The sequence below is a fragment of the Solea senegalensis genome, linkage group LG17, assembly GCF_019176455.1.
Source record: "Solea senegalensis isolate Sse05_10M linkage group LG17, IFAPA_SoseM_1, whole genome shotgun sequence".
Classification (NCBI taxonomy): Eukaryota; Metazoa; Chordata; class Actinopteri; order Pleuronectiformes; family Soleidae; genus Solea; species Solea senegalensis.
The window spans coordinates 3,833,979-3,850,326 of NC_058037.1; the positions used below are offsets into that span (position 1 = coordinate 3,833,979).

The 16,348-nt window shown below is 42.4% G+C and overlaps 1 protein-coding gene across 3 annotated transcripts in view; it reads left to right on the top strand.

Moving 5' to 3' along the window:
- The window catches only part of emilin1a (elastin microfibril interfacer 1a), a 49,414-nt gene that overhangs the window by 15,918 nt on the left and 17,148 nt on the right, over nt 1-16,348 (top strand). For all 3 annotated transcript variants that reach the window (XM_044048914.1, XM_044048915.1, XM_044048916.1), the window contains exon 3: nt 5,633-5,781. In XM_044048914.1, coding sequence (XP_043904849.1) covers nt 5,633-5,781 — 149 coding nt within the window. The remainder of the gene's footprint in view (nt 1-5,632; nt 5,782-16,348) is intronic.

The window sequence follows — 16,348 nt, forward strand, 5'->3', positions numbered from 1 at the left end:
AGAAACATGCACCCCACTCACACACACACACACACAAGAGTAGATAACGCCACAGAGGAAGGAGTGGGAGTCAATAGAAAAGAAATTGGCTACAATAGGAACAATGGAGGAGCACAGAATACTAAGTTTTTCAAAGTAAACAGACTTCAGACTTCTATACTAACTGTTTAGAGCAATGGCACCCTTATCAACACATATTATATAGCGCTACAACAGGACTCCTTGTTTGTTTGCTTGTGTATGGCCTAATCCGGCCTATTTATAATGGCAGAGATACAGTGGTCCACCCGCAGGAATGTTAATCTGCCAAAGGGCTTTGGTCAAGAGTCCAGCGGCCCTCGCCAGCGAACGCCACACGGTTTCGAGGCTCGATCCAAACTGGCTCCTGGAGGAAACACAATTAATCCAAAGCCACAGGAGAAGGAGAGAAACACAATCCAGTCGCATTTTTCAAAGATAGCCTCATCGTGCGACCACATAAACCGAGAGAAGCGCCAGAGATTCCAGCCAACCGTGAGCGAGGCACGCAGAAAAAGACCTCTCAGCAAGTTTCACTCTGCAGCATCTGCAGGAGAAGATAAAAGTTAACAGCACATGAACGGAAAGAAATAGCCTGTCGCACTGTCAAACGGCCTGCAGCTTCCTCTGGACACACAGGCCGCTGGAGACAAGAGTCGGATTGTACTGTGGGTCTTGTGTGACACAGAGACGTATGTCTTTAGAGGAAAACAACATAAAAATCTATATAAATGTCATTTACAATTGCCATGAAAATAGGAGTTGAGAGTAAAACCAGGTGTTTATACTGTTATACTGTCATGAAACTATGGTACTGTTGTTGTATTTGTTATATACGGTGCCCTGAGGATGCACCGTGAGGCTGACTTGACCTTTGGGATGACCTTTGTTGACATTTGGCTTAAGGTTCTTTGGCAGTGCGTAACTTTTGGGGATTTTTTGTTGTTGACGTCATCGAACATTATTAATGTGGCGCATCCTTCGTCTGAAAACAGGCTCCGTCAACCTGCCGAGGGTGCGTTTGTGTGTATACACTGGCAGCACATGGGCGGGTGGGAGTAACTCGATTTTTTTTTGAGCAGTAGAAATTTCTCATGTGGCGTTTTTTTGTGTGTGTGTGTGTTTTCACTCGTACTCCAACCTGTTTGCAGCCATCTCACTTTACTAGCGCCACGTTCCCGTTGCGTCCATCTATCATGAACTTCCTGTGTGCGGCACAGGAATGTGGCCAGGCAACACACGCTCTAAACACTCATTTGACAATGGCTTGAATCTAATGTTTGTTTTTCTTTAAAGGTGACGCACTAGAGTTTAAGGAAATAATTGAAAGTTAAGAAATCTGGTGTGTGCATTTATGCCCAGAGGACGTACTCTATCTAGATGTCACCATGACATCACTGTCTGACCTTTCCTTTAGTCCCACTACAAGGATTAAACCCTTTTTTTTAAACGCTATAACACATTTTAGACGGATTGCTGTAAAACTCAGAAGTGTAATTATGTGCATGCAGCACAAGAAAACACATAAATATGTTATCGGGCTGTGTATACAGGTGTATGCTGTCTGTTCTGCCCGACGACTGTGAGAAATGCAGCTGCACACGGAGTGTAATTTTGTTAGCGCATGAAACGGTGTGGAATTATGATGATTTAAAGCAGTGGTTCCCAACACTGGGGGTGATACGGGGCACAGAGAGGGGGGTCCTGAGAAGACTTCCATGAGGGAAAAATAGAATTATTCATTAGTTGCAGCTGGTCAATTTACAGTAACACAGGAAGTGTTATTATGTGTAATATCCTTAAGAATTATGGGGGTCCTGAGTCTTTGGCCCTGTTATTATGGGGGTCAGGGGCTGAAAGGCGTTGGGAACACCTGACTTAGTGAGTTTGAATTTTTTTGAACTTAAGTTTTAAGTTTAAGTATTAAAATGAAAGTTTTCACTTTTTACCATTTTCTACCACTTTATCCTATACACGAAGGTCGTGGACGGCGCTGTGCCAGTCTCAGCTGACATGGGCGATAGGCGGGGGTTCACCCTGGACTGTTCGCCAGTTCTATTGAAAATAAAACAAAGTATATGAGAAAAAAATAAATAAATGTATTATAATAAAAAGAGTGGGACGCAACGCTTGATTTTCGTAGAGCAGATTGCAACCAGCAGCAAACGATGACAACTGTATGTGACAAAAGTTTGCCAGAAACTGTCAAAGCCACTTTTCTGCCCCATTAATACAAATTATATCCTCTCTAATTTGAAGTATTGCAATGTTTCTTTCATCCAATGTTTGATGGGCTTTTTACCAGCTGAGCAAAATGAGCCTCCTGGCTAATAAGATGACAACTTCCACACAATTCCCCTGTGCTGTGGTTAAAGGACCGGCCTGAACGCATGATTTCATCACAAAAAGTCGCTGCTGCAGGAATTATTATTATGTTCTGTTGGTAAATGAACGTAAATCAGTTGTTGTGGTGAAGATTCAGTTCATCTGATCAGCTGATGATGCCCGTCGCCACATGCACACAAGCTCAAAACCCTCTTCGGTTTCAATCGCTCCTAATTTACACATTATGATTGTGGAAATGTTGGAGATTAATCTGGGCGAGCTTTGGCGTCGGAGTAGGAAGTAATTTAGGGAAGGAATTTGGCCGAAATGTGAGAGGGTGTGACCGAATCTATGTGAGTGTATCTCCAGATGAATTGCTTTCCTCAGATTTACAGTTAAACAAAGACGGGATGTGGGTGATAATTTGTACTCTCCAGGATGATGGACGCTGCTCTCCCTCAAAGCCCCCACCGTTTCTTTCAACTTACTCATAGTCCGACTGCTTTTACGCTGTATCTGCTTAGTGTCACACGTCACATGTTATATCCTCGGTCTTATCGCTCGTGCTCGCTGCCTCACACCAACCGCGTTCAATTTGGAATGCAAAATGCAGGTTGCAGCTACAGAAGTGGAGCGAGTCTCCCATCACCAACTCCCCGATCTCTGTATTCATGTTCCCACTCTGGCTTTGTTTTGCATGGACCCGAGTTCAGAGGTCTGCGTTCTGGGAATGTGTTTTACCAGATATTATGACTTGTGTCGACTACATTTACAACATACTGGTGATGAGTCACATGCTCACGGGCATAAAGACCAAGACTAACATGAAAGTAAAAACAAATGCACCACATTTTACTGGCACTGTACCTGACCTGCAGTTATTGACTTAATTCACGCCAATGCAGAATCAGACACCGTGTTACCGTGAGCCTGGTTTACATCATGCACGTACATGTGGTGGCTGTGTGTTTCCATTATCGTCTCGCCCTCCCTCAGCACGCCTGGCTACGCTCTCAGTGGGGAGTCGCTGTGTCTGTGACAGAGCAGCTGCATGGGAGAGCCCATCTCATTAGCGGGCTGGTGGGAGAGAGAGGGAGACTGCAGAGCTGCTTCATTCCTCAGTGTGTTGCAGCGCTGGAAGAAAAAGTGTAAAGTTAAAAGTAATTAACCACCAACAGATCTCCAAAAATAAGATTATTGTCTCATTGGAGATGAGTTGTGGGTTAGGGTTTATCTGTACCTCATGCACTGACAATGAACTGGAATGTAAACTGACATGTGTTCCGGTAAAGTGTCTGACAGAACTGCTGAGATTGCATGGGGTCTATTTTTAACTTTTTGGCACGTACGCTAAATTTAGTCATAGATAATGACAGGAAAGTGGAGAAGGAGGTAAATGAAGAGCAATGTAAATGATGGCGTGGAGTCAAAACTCCGACTCCAGATATACAGTACAGCATCATCAATCAAAGACTGAGAACAGACCCTTTATTCAGCAGATAAGGAGACGCCACTCCTGTATGTATGTGTGTGTGTGTCTTTTCTTGGAATTGGGCTGTTAAATGACATCAGATTAAAATCTGCCATGGTAATCTAAAGGGAAACGGTGCAGACCCGCTAATTTAGTTTGAAGTATGAAGATGGAGGCAAAGAAACCAGAAACCAGCCGTCCCTGTAGACACAGACACACTCATTCATGCATTTAAACAGAATGACTTAATTGTGAAAAGGCAAAGATAATTAAAGCATCAGGGAAGATGGTGTTTGTTGGGTCTAATAAAAAGCTGCACCTGAGCTTATACTTGATTTTCCTCATCATTCACAGTAGTGTTGCAACGAGGTAGGGAAATTAAGAATGAGCCTGGGGCTGCCAACTGAGAGGGGCCCCCTAACTTAAAGCTGTAGTATGTAACTTCTTGTGTTTTTGTTGTTGTTGTTCTAATTCAGCTTCTGTTTGGTCTTTGTGAACAAAAACAATGTTACATTATACATTGTAACATGTGGAGCATTTGTGAGAATGTTCATGCATAAATAACAAATGTTTTGCTTTCAGTACTGACATGAAGGTTTGTTGCTGTGTGTTCCATTGGAAAACTTTTTAAGTGAGATTTTCCATCATTGGAACGATGGTAGCTCAGTGGTGGAGCGAGCGGTCTTTCAACTGAAAGGTTCAGGGTTCGACTCCACTCGTCTAAATGCTGATGTGTCCTTGGGCAAGACACTCAACCCCCACGTTGCTCCACAGCTGGGTGTGTGGTAGAATTAATGAGCTGCACATCGACGTGCTGTATGAAAGTGTGAGTGAATAGGCGAATGGCAAAACTGGAGTGTAAAGCAGCTTTGAGTGAAATGTGCTCTATAAATACAGAGCATCGTCATGATGGAAGTCACTTTGGATAAACACGTCCGCTAAATGTTAAAATGATGATATTTCACAGCAAAGGTGCCTGATTTGATATGAATGATGTATACAAAATAAACCCATTCATATCAAAAACAGACTACTGTAATTTAAACACCAAACAAGCTTATACATGTAATTTAATGTTGAATGTAATACATTTAATAATGTGACAATTACAAACAAATGTCTTTTTTTTATTATCATTTATGAAAATATTGCTATTAAATATACTAAAATTAAAAGAGCGTAGGTCACAGGACGCCATGGAACGTCATTCATTTTTTGGTGTAGTGCCACAGTGGTTTCTTCTTGTGGAATTTGTTGCAATAACTATTTGACATGAATGATTAAAGCATTGTATTACCTTATTTCTGCTCTCTTATTCTGTACTAGATTACTTTATTTACTACAAATTGCTTTGGAGAGGTTACTACTGTGTTGCAGTGCCAGTGAAGAACTTAAAACTTGATTTGAACAGAAGACGGTTGAGCTGATCTGAGGCTTAAAGAGAAACAGAAAAGGAGGGAGGGGAGAGAGGGACGCACACACACACACACAGTGAGTGAGTGAGGGAGAGAGAGAGGGACTGAGCTGGCACGGCTGCTGCTGGAGCTCTGACAGGAAACTTTCCTCGTGCTGCTCTGCTCCTCACTCACTCACTCACTTACTTACTCACTCAGTCACACACTCAGTCTCTGCGTCAGTTAGAGTCCGCAGCCTCTTCAGCGTCAGTTCCCTGTAGGACAACATGCACTTGACTGAGCTGAAGTCATGGCTTTCCATCTTCATTCACCGACAGCACTGAGAGACTGACTCTGTCTGTCTGTGTGTGTGTGCGTGTGTGCGCGCGCGGGACTAAAGGACACATTTGTTTCTGTGGAGTAGATCACGAGGAGGAGGATGATGATGATAAGGATGATGATGAAGGGGACCGCGTTTTACCTGCTCGCCGTCATGTTGGCCCGGGTCTGCTCGGGTCTTGGATATGCGGAGTCCAGTGTTCAGACCGGACAGAGAGCAGCGAGCAGACACAGGTACGCACGCGCAAGCGCGCTCGCACGCACGTGGAAAAGTCACTAACCTGTTGGTTGTTTTTGTCCTGCAGTTCAACTGCCTCATGTGGAAAGTTCATTTGAAATGATTGTGTCCATGTGTGGGCTTCTGATTCGTCGCGCGTTGGATTTAATCAATGAATTGATTACTTGGTGATTGATTAATTAAGCAATTATTGCATTTCGGTAAATGTGTAACACTTTCCCCCTTTTATACTTATTTTAAAGAATATTTATATCCTCAATTATTATTCTCCAGCCACAACAGGAGCTTGTTGTTTTGCCTCACCATCAGTTATAGAGATACACATGATTAAAAACAATTAATATAAAACAAAATAATAAAAAAAAGGATAATATTATTATATTTTTTAGTTGTTGTGCTTTTATACCTATAATATCCATAATATAGTAAAATATCCAGCCTATAGTCTTATATTAAAATTGACTGTGGTTGATTTATTACAGCATTGGAGACAAAATAACCTTTATAAAAACTTAAAAACAATGTTATTGTAGCAGTTATAATGAACAATCAATCAATTAAAAATACATCATCAATAGGTTAATCAACAGTAAAAAGAACTGATAGGTTAGTTGCAGCCCATAATCAACTCGACCAGTTTACTTTGAGTTCCAGTAAATCAAAGAATGACAACTAAGACACCACCAAATATGTATTTTTGTGACTGGACATAAATTAGTTTTGGAGACTGTGGCTGTGTCAAAATAAATTCCTGCAGATGAGCACATGGTCATGGTGTGAATTCTCATTTTAAGTGGAAATGTCTAATTTGTGGGTGGGTCTCTCTCTGCACTCAGCAGGGACACAGTGAGCGATGGGTTGTGATGGTTCAGGGAGGCCCCAGAGCTGGGCAGGGATTTACACAGGATTTATAGATATTTACTGTTTCCTGGACCCCATGCGTAACGTTTTTAGGGGGCCCAGAGTCTCACGCGGTGCCCCTAGTGTCGGCCTCATTGGAGGGGGAATTTATCATCCTGCTGAAAAGAAAATTGCAGTCAGGTCGAGGTGACTGTGCCAGGGGTACTAGACTTTGACTGATACTGTTTAAAAAGTGTTTTTTTTTTTTTTTCCCATGAACACTTGAGGCATTCAGACCTACTGTTGTTCACTGTGTGATGGGACAGTCAGGAAATGATTCAGACGATTGCTGATTAATGATCTCTCATTAAACGGCTGTTGGAGTCTCCGCCTATAAAACTGTTAATACGTCAGTCAGAGCCAACACATGTGTTATTAGCGAGTAATTGAACTTCTGCCTGAGGGGTCGTGTGTGTTGACGACCCCTCAGATTGCGTAGATTGTGTGTGTGTGTATGTGTGCATGTCATTAAATGAATGAGTTAAGTTTTTGGGCAATTTCAAGGACTGAATATGTAAGTGTGTGTGTGTGTGTGTATAAAGGAGGTCACAAGTGAATTTGTGAATGAGTAACAGAGCTCTCTTATGTGGCATGTGCCTGCCTGCGTGCCTGCATGTGTTTGCACTTAGCGTGTGTGTGTGCGTGTGCGTGTGCGTGTGCGTGTGCAAGGCAGGCCAGGCTTCTGCTGAGTCGAGCTCGTCCAATATGAGTTCCGATCAAGTTTCTCTCCACATCATCACAATCACAGCAGTTTGCTGATGATGCTGCCTGTGAAGCGTCTGGACGATCTGGAGAGAAGACGGGGAGCTTGAGTGGGTGTGACGGGGAGAGGATGAAAGAGTGAGAAAAGACTGAAAGCTGTGATACAGGGAGACAACAACAGACTGCCTGGAGAAAATTAGAGGGTCTAGGTCCTTAAAAACACTACTCGTACATGAAAATGCCAAGCAATGAAGCATGGCCAACCTCTGATTTACACACACACACACACACACACACACACACACACACTCAAAGTGACGCTTCGGGGAAAAGAATGCGCCGGCCCGTGGCAGTGCGGTTTGCCCCCCCTGACATCTGTTTGAACTCAAGTGATGTGTTTTGACAGATGTGCGAAGTATTCCGTAAGTGGTAAAGGCAGCCGAACGAACTGAAGACATCCAGCGGGGGTCTTATCGGGGGGCTCAGGAGGATCTAGATCTCTCGGACACATCTCGTGCCAAGATGTCAGAGCTACACACCGTCCTATCAGCTTCAGACAGACCCACAGGGAAGACGAGGGATGGAGTGGTGCGTTGACGCGTTGGTGTTGATGGAAGTGGACGATTGAGTTCAAAGGACAAAGCGGTTCGTGCGCGACTGGAGGCTGACGCAGAGCTTCGTCTTTGTCGCTGTGATCATCGCTTACTGTGGACATTGAGGAAGACAAATGCACTTCAATTTAGTTTAGTCTCCAGCTGTGGTGTAGTTGTCAGTGTGATGTATATGTAGGAATATGCTAATGGTCAGGGTTTCTGTATAATAAGCTATAATAAGTTTAGGATTATCACTTCATGTGTCACAGATCTAAGAATAGAACCATGGTAAAATGAAGCGGAAGCAAAGCAACTCTTTTTTGAGTTCTCTCAACATTGTGACAGTGTGTCTGCAGGAAAAACAGATGCTAACATGACTCCCATTGGTAATTAAAGGTTTCAGGGTGCGTTTGCACCTAATAGTCCACTTTACTTGTGCTCACCTGATGGAAATTTGGTTCACTGACTAGTTTTTTCACCTTATGCTGACAAAGGCAAATGTCAAACACGTTATAGATTGTAAACAGAAGCCATGAGCTGGGACATATCACTCATTTATTGGTCAGACGTCTTGTTTCATTCACTTTACTTGGTGAGGAGCTGAGTGCACCATTGGTAGTTAGACCAGAGTCAGAATCCTCCAGGTCTGAGAGGCCTCTACTCTTCACTGCAGCGTGCCAGGATATTGCTGCACCTCTGCTTTGGGTACGAGGGTCCTGAGTGTCTGATTGAGTGATCTCGTCCTGCTGCCCAGTCGGTGGCTTTGTGGTTGTGCTTTGAGGTGACGATGCTCAGCTAAATGTGCTGGTTTACCTGCGGAGGAGGAAGAGTTGAGACCTGCCAAACACGGAGGATGGAGGCGCTGTTCTCAGTGCCATCAATCAGCAGCTGTCCTCCCGGTTCTCCACTCTCCTCACTGGGGTAAGTGCATGAGAACACTCAGGCTGTAGCCGTAAATACTGCCCTTCCAGTGATCAGTGTGGATCTGAACTGCTGATGAACTGCTCCAGAGTTCTCTCGCAAGTGGTCCGAGACCCCCTCTTTCAAGCGGGACAGGGTCCCGGTTCCTTGGTTCGCATCAGAGGTCTCGGATCACATTCACTCCAACCCTAACAAATCTGACAGGGGCGTAAACAAATATAACAGAGGTTTTCTATTGTACATTGGTTTGCTGTCTTTCTAAGAATAACACAGTGACACTTAGTTGAGTTCAATATGATCAATGACAAGTCAAAAAGTTGTGTATTATAGCTTTAAAACGCAGCTTCTACAGGAACGAGCAAATAGCTTTACAGCCTTGTATCTTGCGGTTAGTCCACCTCATATGTTTACAATATTTTCACTGATAAACAACACTTATCAGTGAAGCTCTACTCCCATCAGCCTCACCTGGCATGATTGGCCAGATGTGGTATGATGTGGTAAACAAATTATAATGACCAAAAAAGAAAAACAATGGTGTAATGGGATAAACAAATGGAGACACTTATTTTACAATAAAAGAATATATTGAGAAAGAGAGTAAACTGTTGGACACAGGATGGTCCAGACTTTGAATATTTGGAATTTCCCGGAGAATCCTGGTTGTTGGTGTGACACCACGTATGAAACAGGACTGTCCTCTTCTTGACCCTACCTTAATTGGAAAGCGTCCAAAGTAACATCATCCAATGTGATTTTCTGCTTTCTGCTAATTGGGCCAGTAAACAAATCTCCTTACATATGTTAATGATAATGTGGGAAAGGGGTTCCTTTTCCAGTCACAGCCTTTGTAACCTAATGACCACGGTTCCTGGAATGCATAGCATTTTGAGAGGCTCTTCTTTACCTTGTTTATACAGAGTGAAGTTACACAACGGTGAGACTCATCCCATTTAACCGCTCATGAAGTCAATCTATAAATCTGCTGTCAAGTTAATGGACGAATGGAACAACTTGACGAGACTTTTTCATGCTGTCGTGCGCTGTAGCTCATGTGGGACTCTAGTTAAATGACTCTTTAGTCCATGTGGGGTTTTATCAGCTTTGGCTCCATTTGGCAACACAAGACCCAGAGTTATTTCTTCATTTTCTTCTTTATGTTTGGCAGCCATGCAAATTCTGGCATCACATTCAGCGCATCGCTTAGGACATCACTCAGTGTTTTCTTTATCAGTGTTTTAAAATCGTTTACTCACCACTGAGTTTGAAAGACGGGTTAAAGTTACATAATTGGAGCCACTGTAATAGTCAGTGTGTTTAGATAACCTTAGGATAAACTAATTATTGTTAGTTTGACTAAAACCAGACATTCAAAATGCTTGTTAACAGTGTATTCCAACTAAAATTGTACTAAATTAAATTTCTCAAAGTAGGAGATCCAACAAGATAATGTGAATGGGATTTGAGTTATAATTGCATACATATATATATATATATATATATATATATATATATATATATATATATATATATACTTTGCCTGGGTGAACCTAGTGTAGTCTGCCAGCGATTAGATTTCACTCTGAGACATGTCTGGCGAGGATGGCTGTTTTCCCCTGGCACGTTACAGACAGGCTTAATGTGATGGCGATGGAGAAGCGACATCTAGCAGCTTTTATATACATCCAACATGGCGGCCAATGAAGAGCAGCTGTCTTTCCATTTGGCTGTTGCTTCCATTTTAAGCGACTTGCTCCACGGAGCTCCCCTGGAAAAAAAGTCTTTAGACCCCATTATTAGTGTAGACAGCAAAACTAAAACCAGCTACAACCAGCACGTCATTGGTCTAAATGGTTGTTGGTCTATCCAGTTGTGTACCGAGGCATTTTGATCTACTTTAGTCTAAAGTCTAAGTCTAGTGTTCAAACGTTCAGTTTAACTGGTCTAGGCATTTTGAACTTGTTTTACAGTTTTGACCTCAGCAAAAAAGCTGTTTCAAGGAAACGTGATAATTATGTAAATCTGAAACAAGGTAATGCTATAATAGTGTTCTTATGTACAGTGTATAACATGTACAAATGGAAATAGGCTGTATCACCAAGCAAATGACACACAATAGTGGGCTGCTATTTGTTTCTAGACTTCACTCGCAAAGATATATTTCTACAACGCTGTCAATCAAAAAGTGGTTCCGCCTTTCAGACAGTTCCTCCAATCCTCATGCATCAGCCCAGCATCTGCGCCCGTCCTCTGCTCCACGTTCGCCACATTTATCCAATCAGCATCTCGCTCACCGCAGTGGAAAAAAGTTGTTCCGTCTCATAGAGATTAATTGAAGCTGAGCTTCTGGTTTTAATGCGCCGTGCCGCGGCGGGAACGTTCAAGAAGAAAACCACGTCAGACAATCTGTAATAAATAGCTGAATCATAGAGTTGATGGAGTTCTAACAAACTATTAGTGATGGAATGTAAAAACAACATTACATATTTGACCATTTATTGTCTGAAATGTCAGAGGAAGCAGAGTTTCCCTTGTCTGTTGACGTCATAACTCAAGAAAGGGTTAAAAAATTCATTTTACTTTCTTTAAACTTTAATTTCAAGGCGTTGAAGAAGAGTGTGTTTAAATGCACCTGCCTCCATAAATGGCTAAAATGTCAGGGTACCTCAAAGGAACTCCTGTGTGCACGGGTCCACGTATGTCAGCAACAACGTTAAAGCAAATAGTCGTATCGCCAACATTCCCTGTAGATCTTTGTGACCGCCAGGCTAAACAATCAGAGACACAGAAGTTTACACAGTCACGCTGTCCCTTGATGTTGGTGCAGGTCCAAAGAGAGAACGTGTGTGTGTGTGTGTGTGTGTGTGTGTGTGCTGCGAGTAAAACTACATTTATAGAGAGAGAACAGAAGGTCTGGAAGAATGTGTGCGTCTGCCGTTCTGTGTGTTTGTCTGTCGCCATGCGATCAATCAAGCCTGAGTGAGAGCGCTCAAGTGTGTATATTGTCGTGTGTGACAGTCTGTGTGCTTTGCGGTGCGAGTACCGGGGGGATACCTTTACAAGGACGTCCGAGGGGGTGCTTGACCTCTGGGTCACAGTTCAAACATGAGGACACGCCCCTTTCCAGCCACTCATTCAGGTTGCTGTCAAAGCCTTCCCTTGAAGCCCAATGAAAGATCCGGCAACAATAGACGTCGCAGAGTGATTTCTTTGTTTGAGTCTTATACCTCAGCTTCCTTCTTCCTCCCACTTAGCCATCTATTTCACTTCTGTCACTGAATACTCTATTTTTTACCCACAATTCTGCTCCACGGGGCTCAGGCAAAAATGCTTTTCAATAAAATGAAGACGTTATGTGCGGGGTCAGGCGGCCACTTTCTACTCGGCTATGAGGTCTGCTGCTGCTGCTGCTGCTGCTTTTTAAGAGTAATGAAATTTATAGGGTTATAAAGAAATGCTGAGACAGGTGCAAGAGTTCCTCACTCCTTCATAAATAAAGCAGGATATCTACAATGGACGTTTCACTGCTGCAGAAAAGTAATGAAGATGTTTGAATGTGTCTGTCTGTGATAAATAGTGTTCTTATATGTGAATGTGTGACATGTGTTTATTGTTTGTCAGGCTAGGCGATAAAACGATCAATAATTATAGCAATATAATTTGTCTGTGAAAGTAATGAGCGTTACTTATTTCTCTGTCCGTAAAGACGTTTAAAACCACAATTAACTTACTTTTGAGCAAAAATGTGTCTTTAAATATCTGAAAGTTACTACAGCAACTCATCAGACAGTCAGCAGCTCTGTCTTGAAGAGAAACCGCTCAGCAGTCAGATTTAGCAATCACATAGTGAACGTAGTGTCAGTTCTCTCTCTGGCCTATGACGATTTTGGACAAAAGTGTCAATCAACACTGCTGTCACTTACCATATACCACCTCTATACCATGGAAGATATCAGGATTTTTCCCTGACATAGTGATGCACTTCTAGGCATCACAGGGGCAGTTAAGGGGGTGTTTAAATACTCCTCCAAGTTCAAATGGATATCCTGATTTTGGATAAGTGATCCTCCTCCGTAATTAACTCAACTCTTAAATGAATCCCTTAAAAGAAACCATTAGCATCTGTATCATCACAACCTCTTGGTGAAACGCTATCATTCTAACTATAGGAAGTCTTCTTACATACAGCTAAACTATATTAAACTAAAACTAAAGATTGCTGAGTCCAGTTAAACTGTCTTCGGATCTGAGTGCATACTGGTTCTCTTTACATGCAGTGAACAAACAAGCATTGTTCATGTGATCAGTAACACCTGTGATCGTCCTGCTGAAGCATGTCAAAATGGCTGCTGTGCAAATGGGATAAAGTTTTCCATATCAATGTATTATCCTCCCATCCATATCAATCCAATCAACCTCTATTTCCTATTGCTTTCTCTTTCTCTTTCTCTTTCTCTTTCAGTTTTCTGCTCTGGCTCTTAATTGAAGCTATTTTTAACAGGGGCCTTCCAGAGCCAGTTATTTTGGCAGCTGCATTGAAAATGAATATTTCACAATCAGATATTTCCATGCAATATAAATAGTCTGGATGAATTTATATAGTCATTATCCTGGTTTCAGCTGCAGTTCATTGTATTGAGGGAGTTGTGCCAGATCAACCAGTAGACCACGGCCTTTAAGACTTTCCACTTGTAAATGAGTAACAAGGTTAAAGAAAATCTTTCCAATAGAAATCTTCACACCATGTTTTGTTGTTGTATGATTGCAGGCTATAAGGATGGACACTAACCAAAATGGTTTGCCAGCCAGTAAAGTCTGGTTAACTTTTCCACTGCTGAGCGGCGCACACCCAGGAGGCAAGCATGAGATAATCCCGACTTGGGCAAACGCTACCACAAAATTAGCTCGAAGTATTTGGTGTCTTTGAAACTGTTTCCACAAGAATTTGAGTGTAAGGCTTCAATAATGTTGCTGTGCAGCGTGAGCCCATGATGACCTATTCATTATTGTGTGGAGGAACTGGACTGTTCTCTGTGTTTTAAAGGAAAGTGACTTGGGCAACAAGGACGCAATCATAGACTATTAATAACAAGATGAAGCATAAAATAAGTAACAAACAGATGATATTGCACCAGATTAGAAATGGTAGAGAAAGATGGTGGAATAAAAGAGAGCTGAAGACACTTTATAACGTCTGCCTGAAGGTAACAGATTATATTCAGAGAACATCCTGTTTACCAGTTTGATCACAGAACCGTCATAAATGATATGAAGCTTCACTTTCAGAGCTGTCTCTAGGGTCTCTGGGGGGGCCCTGTTTCACCATCCATGACCTCATCAGCTTTATTTTTTACACTTTTATTTTTACAGAACACATATAGCAATACAACACAAACAGCACATGAAATAGTTAGATAATGTAAGAGATATGCCGTCTACTGAAGCGCAGACTCTTGACTTGGATGACAAACTTTAGGTGGTTAGGAGGTTCACACCAGGCTTAAAAAGTGGCAAACACGGTACGTCACACATCACACTGACTGGAATGAAGGTGTGTCGTGTAAAGGGAAGTGGAAAAATAAGCATTTTTGATGATGTCTACGTGTGTGTCTGCATGTCCCGTGACCTGTGTGAGTGTCCTTGTCTGTTTGTGTGAGACTCAAGTAAATACACCCCCTCTCTCTCTCTCTCTCTCCCTCCCTCCCTGTCTCTCTCTGTATTTGAGTGTTTGTACTTGTAATTGCATTTAACACCTTCGGACAATATGCCAAGTTTAGTTAGTGGACTTTCATCTGAGGGATTTCTCCACAGCCATTTGGATTATTGGGACCTTATTGGATTACTGTTTGGAATGCTTAACTTCACGCTGGTTGGAGAGACAGAGAGAGAGAATAGAGAGAGAGAACAGGCCACTGAATTAGTAGCCGAGCCTTTGTTATGAAGGAGTTTTCCCATGTAAAAGATAACATTCATATTGGAAAACTAGTCATGTTTTGTGAAGGGTCACGTACACACACTGCTTTCACAGACCTTTCCGTTGTACTGTAATGCTTAGTCATGCTCCCTCCTGTTGTGTATTTCATTGGAGTAAAAAGCCAGTGATGGAATGATGGAAAATGGACGAGGGCGTTACTCAGAGTACCAAAAGCTGCAGAGATGGCGGGGAGTCGTGTGTGTGTGTATGTGAGCACCACATGTCGGTTTGCGCTGTCGTGAGCCTGTGAAGTAAATTTATGAGACGCAGCGCCTGCTCTCCATCACAGCCGAGGAGGCGTGAGTGTTGCCAAAATTTACGCTTTATCTGCCGCCCGTGGCCCTGAGCGTGAGTACGTCGGGATAACAGCTCGAAAGAGCTGCTTCACTGAATCACAAGTGACAAAAAAACAACACTGTGTGGATCTCCAGCAGCAAGAGACAGAGCTGTTTTTATTTATAACTGCTGTCTGGTTTCAGATGCTAACCTTTCCCAGCTGCACTGGTTCAACCCCCCGACGGAGATGCTAAATATCGTGTTTCTGCTCAACTCTGAGTCGTACACACAAAGTAAAACAAACCACAGAACAAGATAAGCCAGAAAACTCTAACATGGTGTAATGCAATAAGGATCGTTGGGATGAACCGCAAGACTCCGGGAATACATAAGGGGAGAAGCAGCCGCGTTTGGAAGCACCAACGTCGGCTGATTTCTGGCGTATCTTGGCAGAGTTTTGCTCTGAATCAACAGTACTCCGGGCTCTGATGGACACATTGAATGTACTAGTACTGCAAAATTGCACAGCACAACCTCATTCAATTGAACCCATTGCTGGAGGAGGTGGATCACTGCGAACCGGAAATCAGCCGAAATGCCCACTGGGAGCTGCAGCTCACTTTAGATTCTTGCTTTTAGTTCAAAGCCACACAGTAAAGTGTGAATGTACAGTAGTTAAGTGTTGTATGTTTGTTTGTCTTTTCATAAAGTTGAGAATCTACTGAGGATAAAGGAACCATTGTACAACATTGGCCCTTAAGACGAGAGTCACATTGAAAAGAACAACACATGCAGGGATCTTGTGGAGAGACATTTTTTTCCATAATTAAATGAACCGACCTGTAGAAGAATCTATGTATTATAATAAGGTTATGGTTTTTGCCGAGATACTGTGGACAACTGTTGGCTATAACAGTGCTGGAAAGTTTCATTTGACTTTTCAAAGATATAATATGGAACATTTCTGCATTCAATTATCAACAAAAGCCAAGACCTTTTTGGCTCTAATGATGTCATCTGCTTTTCTGGTACAAAACCAAACCACTTATGAAACATCGTAGTGAGGAAGGACATATTTGGTACTACTAGTTCTCCAGTGTGTTGAGTTTTTTTTTGTATCTGTCACTAGTTACTGGATCACAGTTACTTAATGCCATGTGCCACCAAAGATCTCCATTTTAGATGAGTAATATGTAA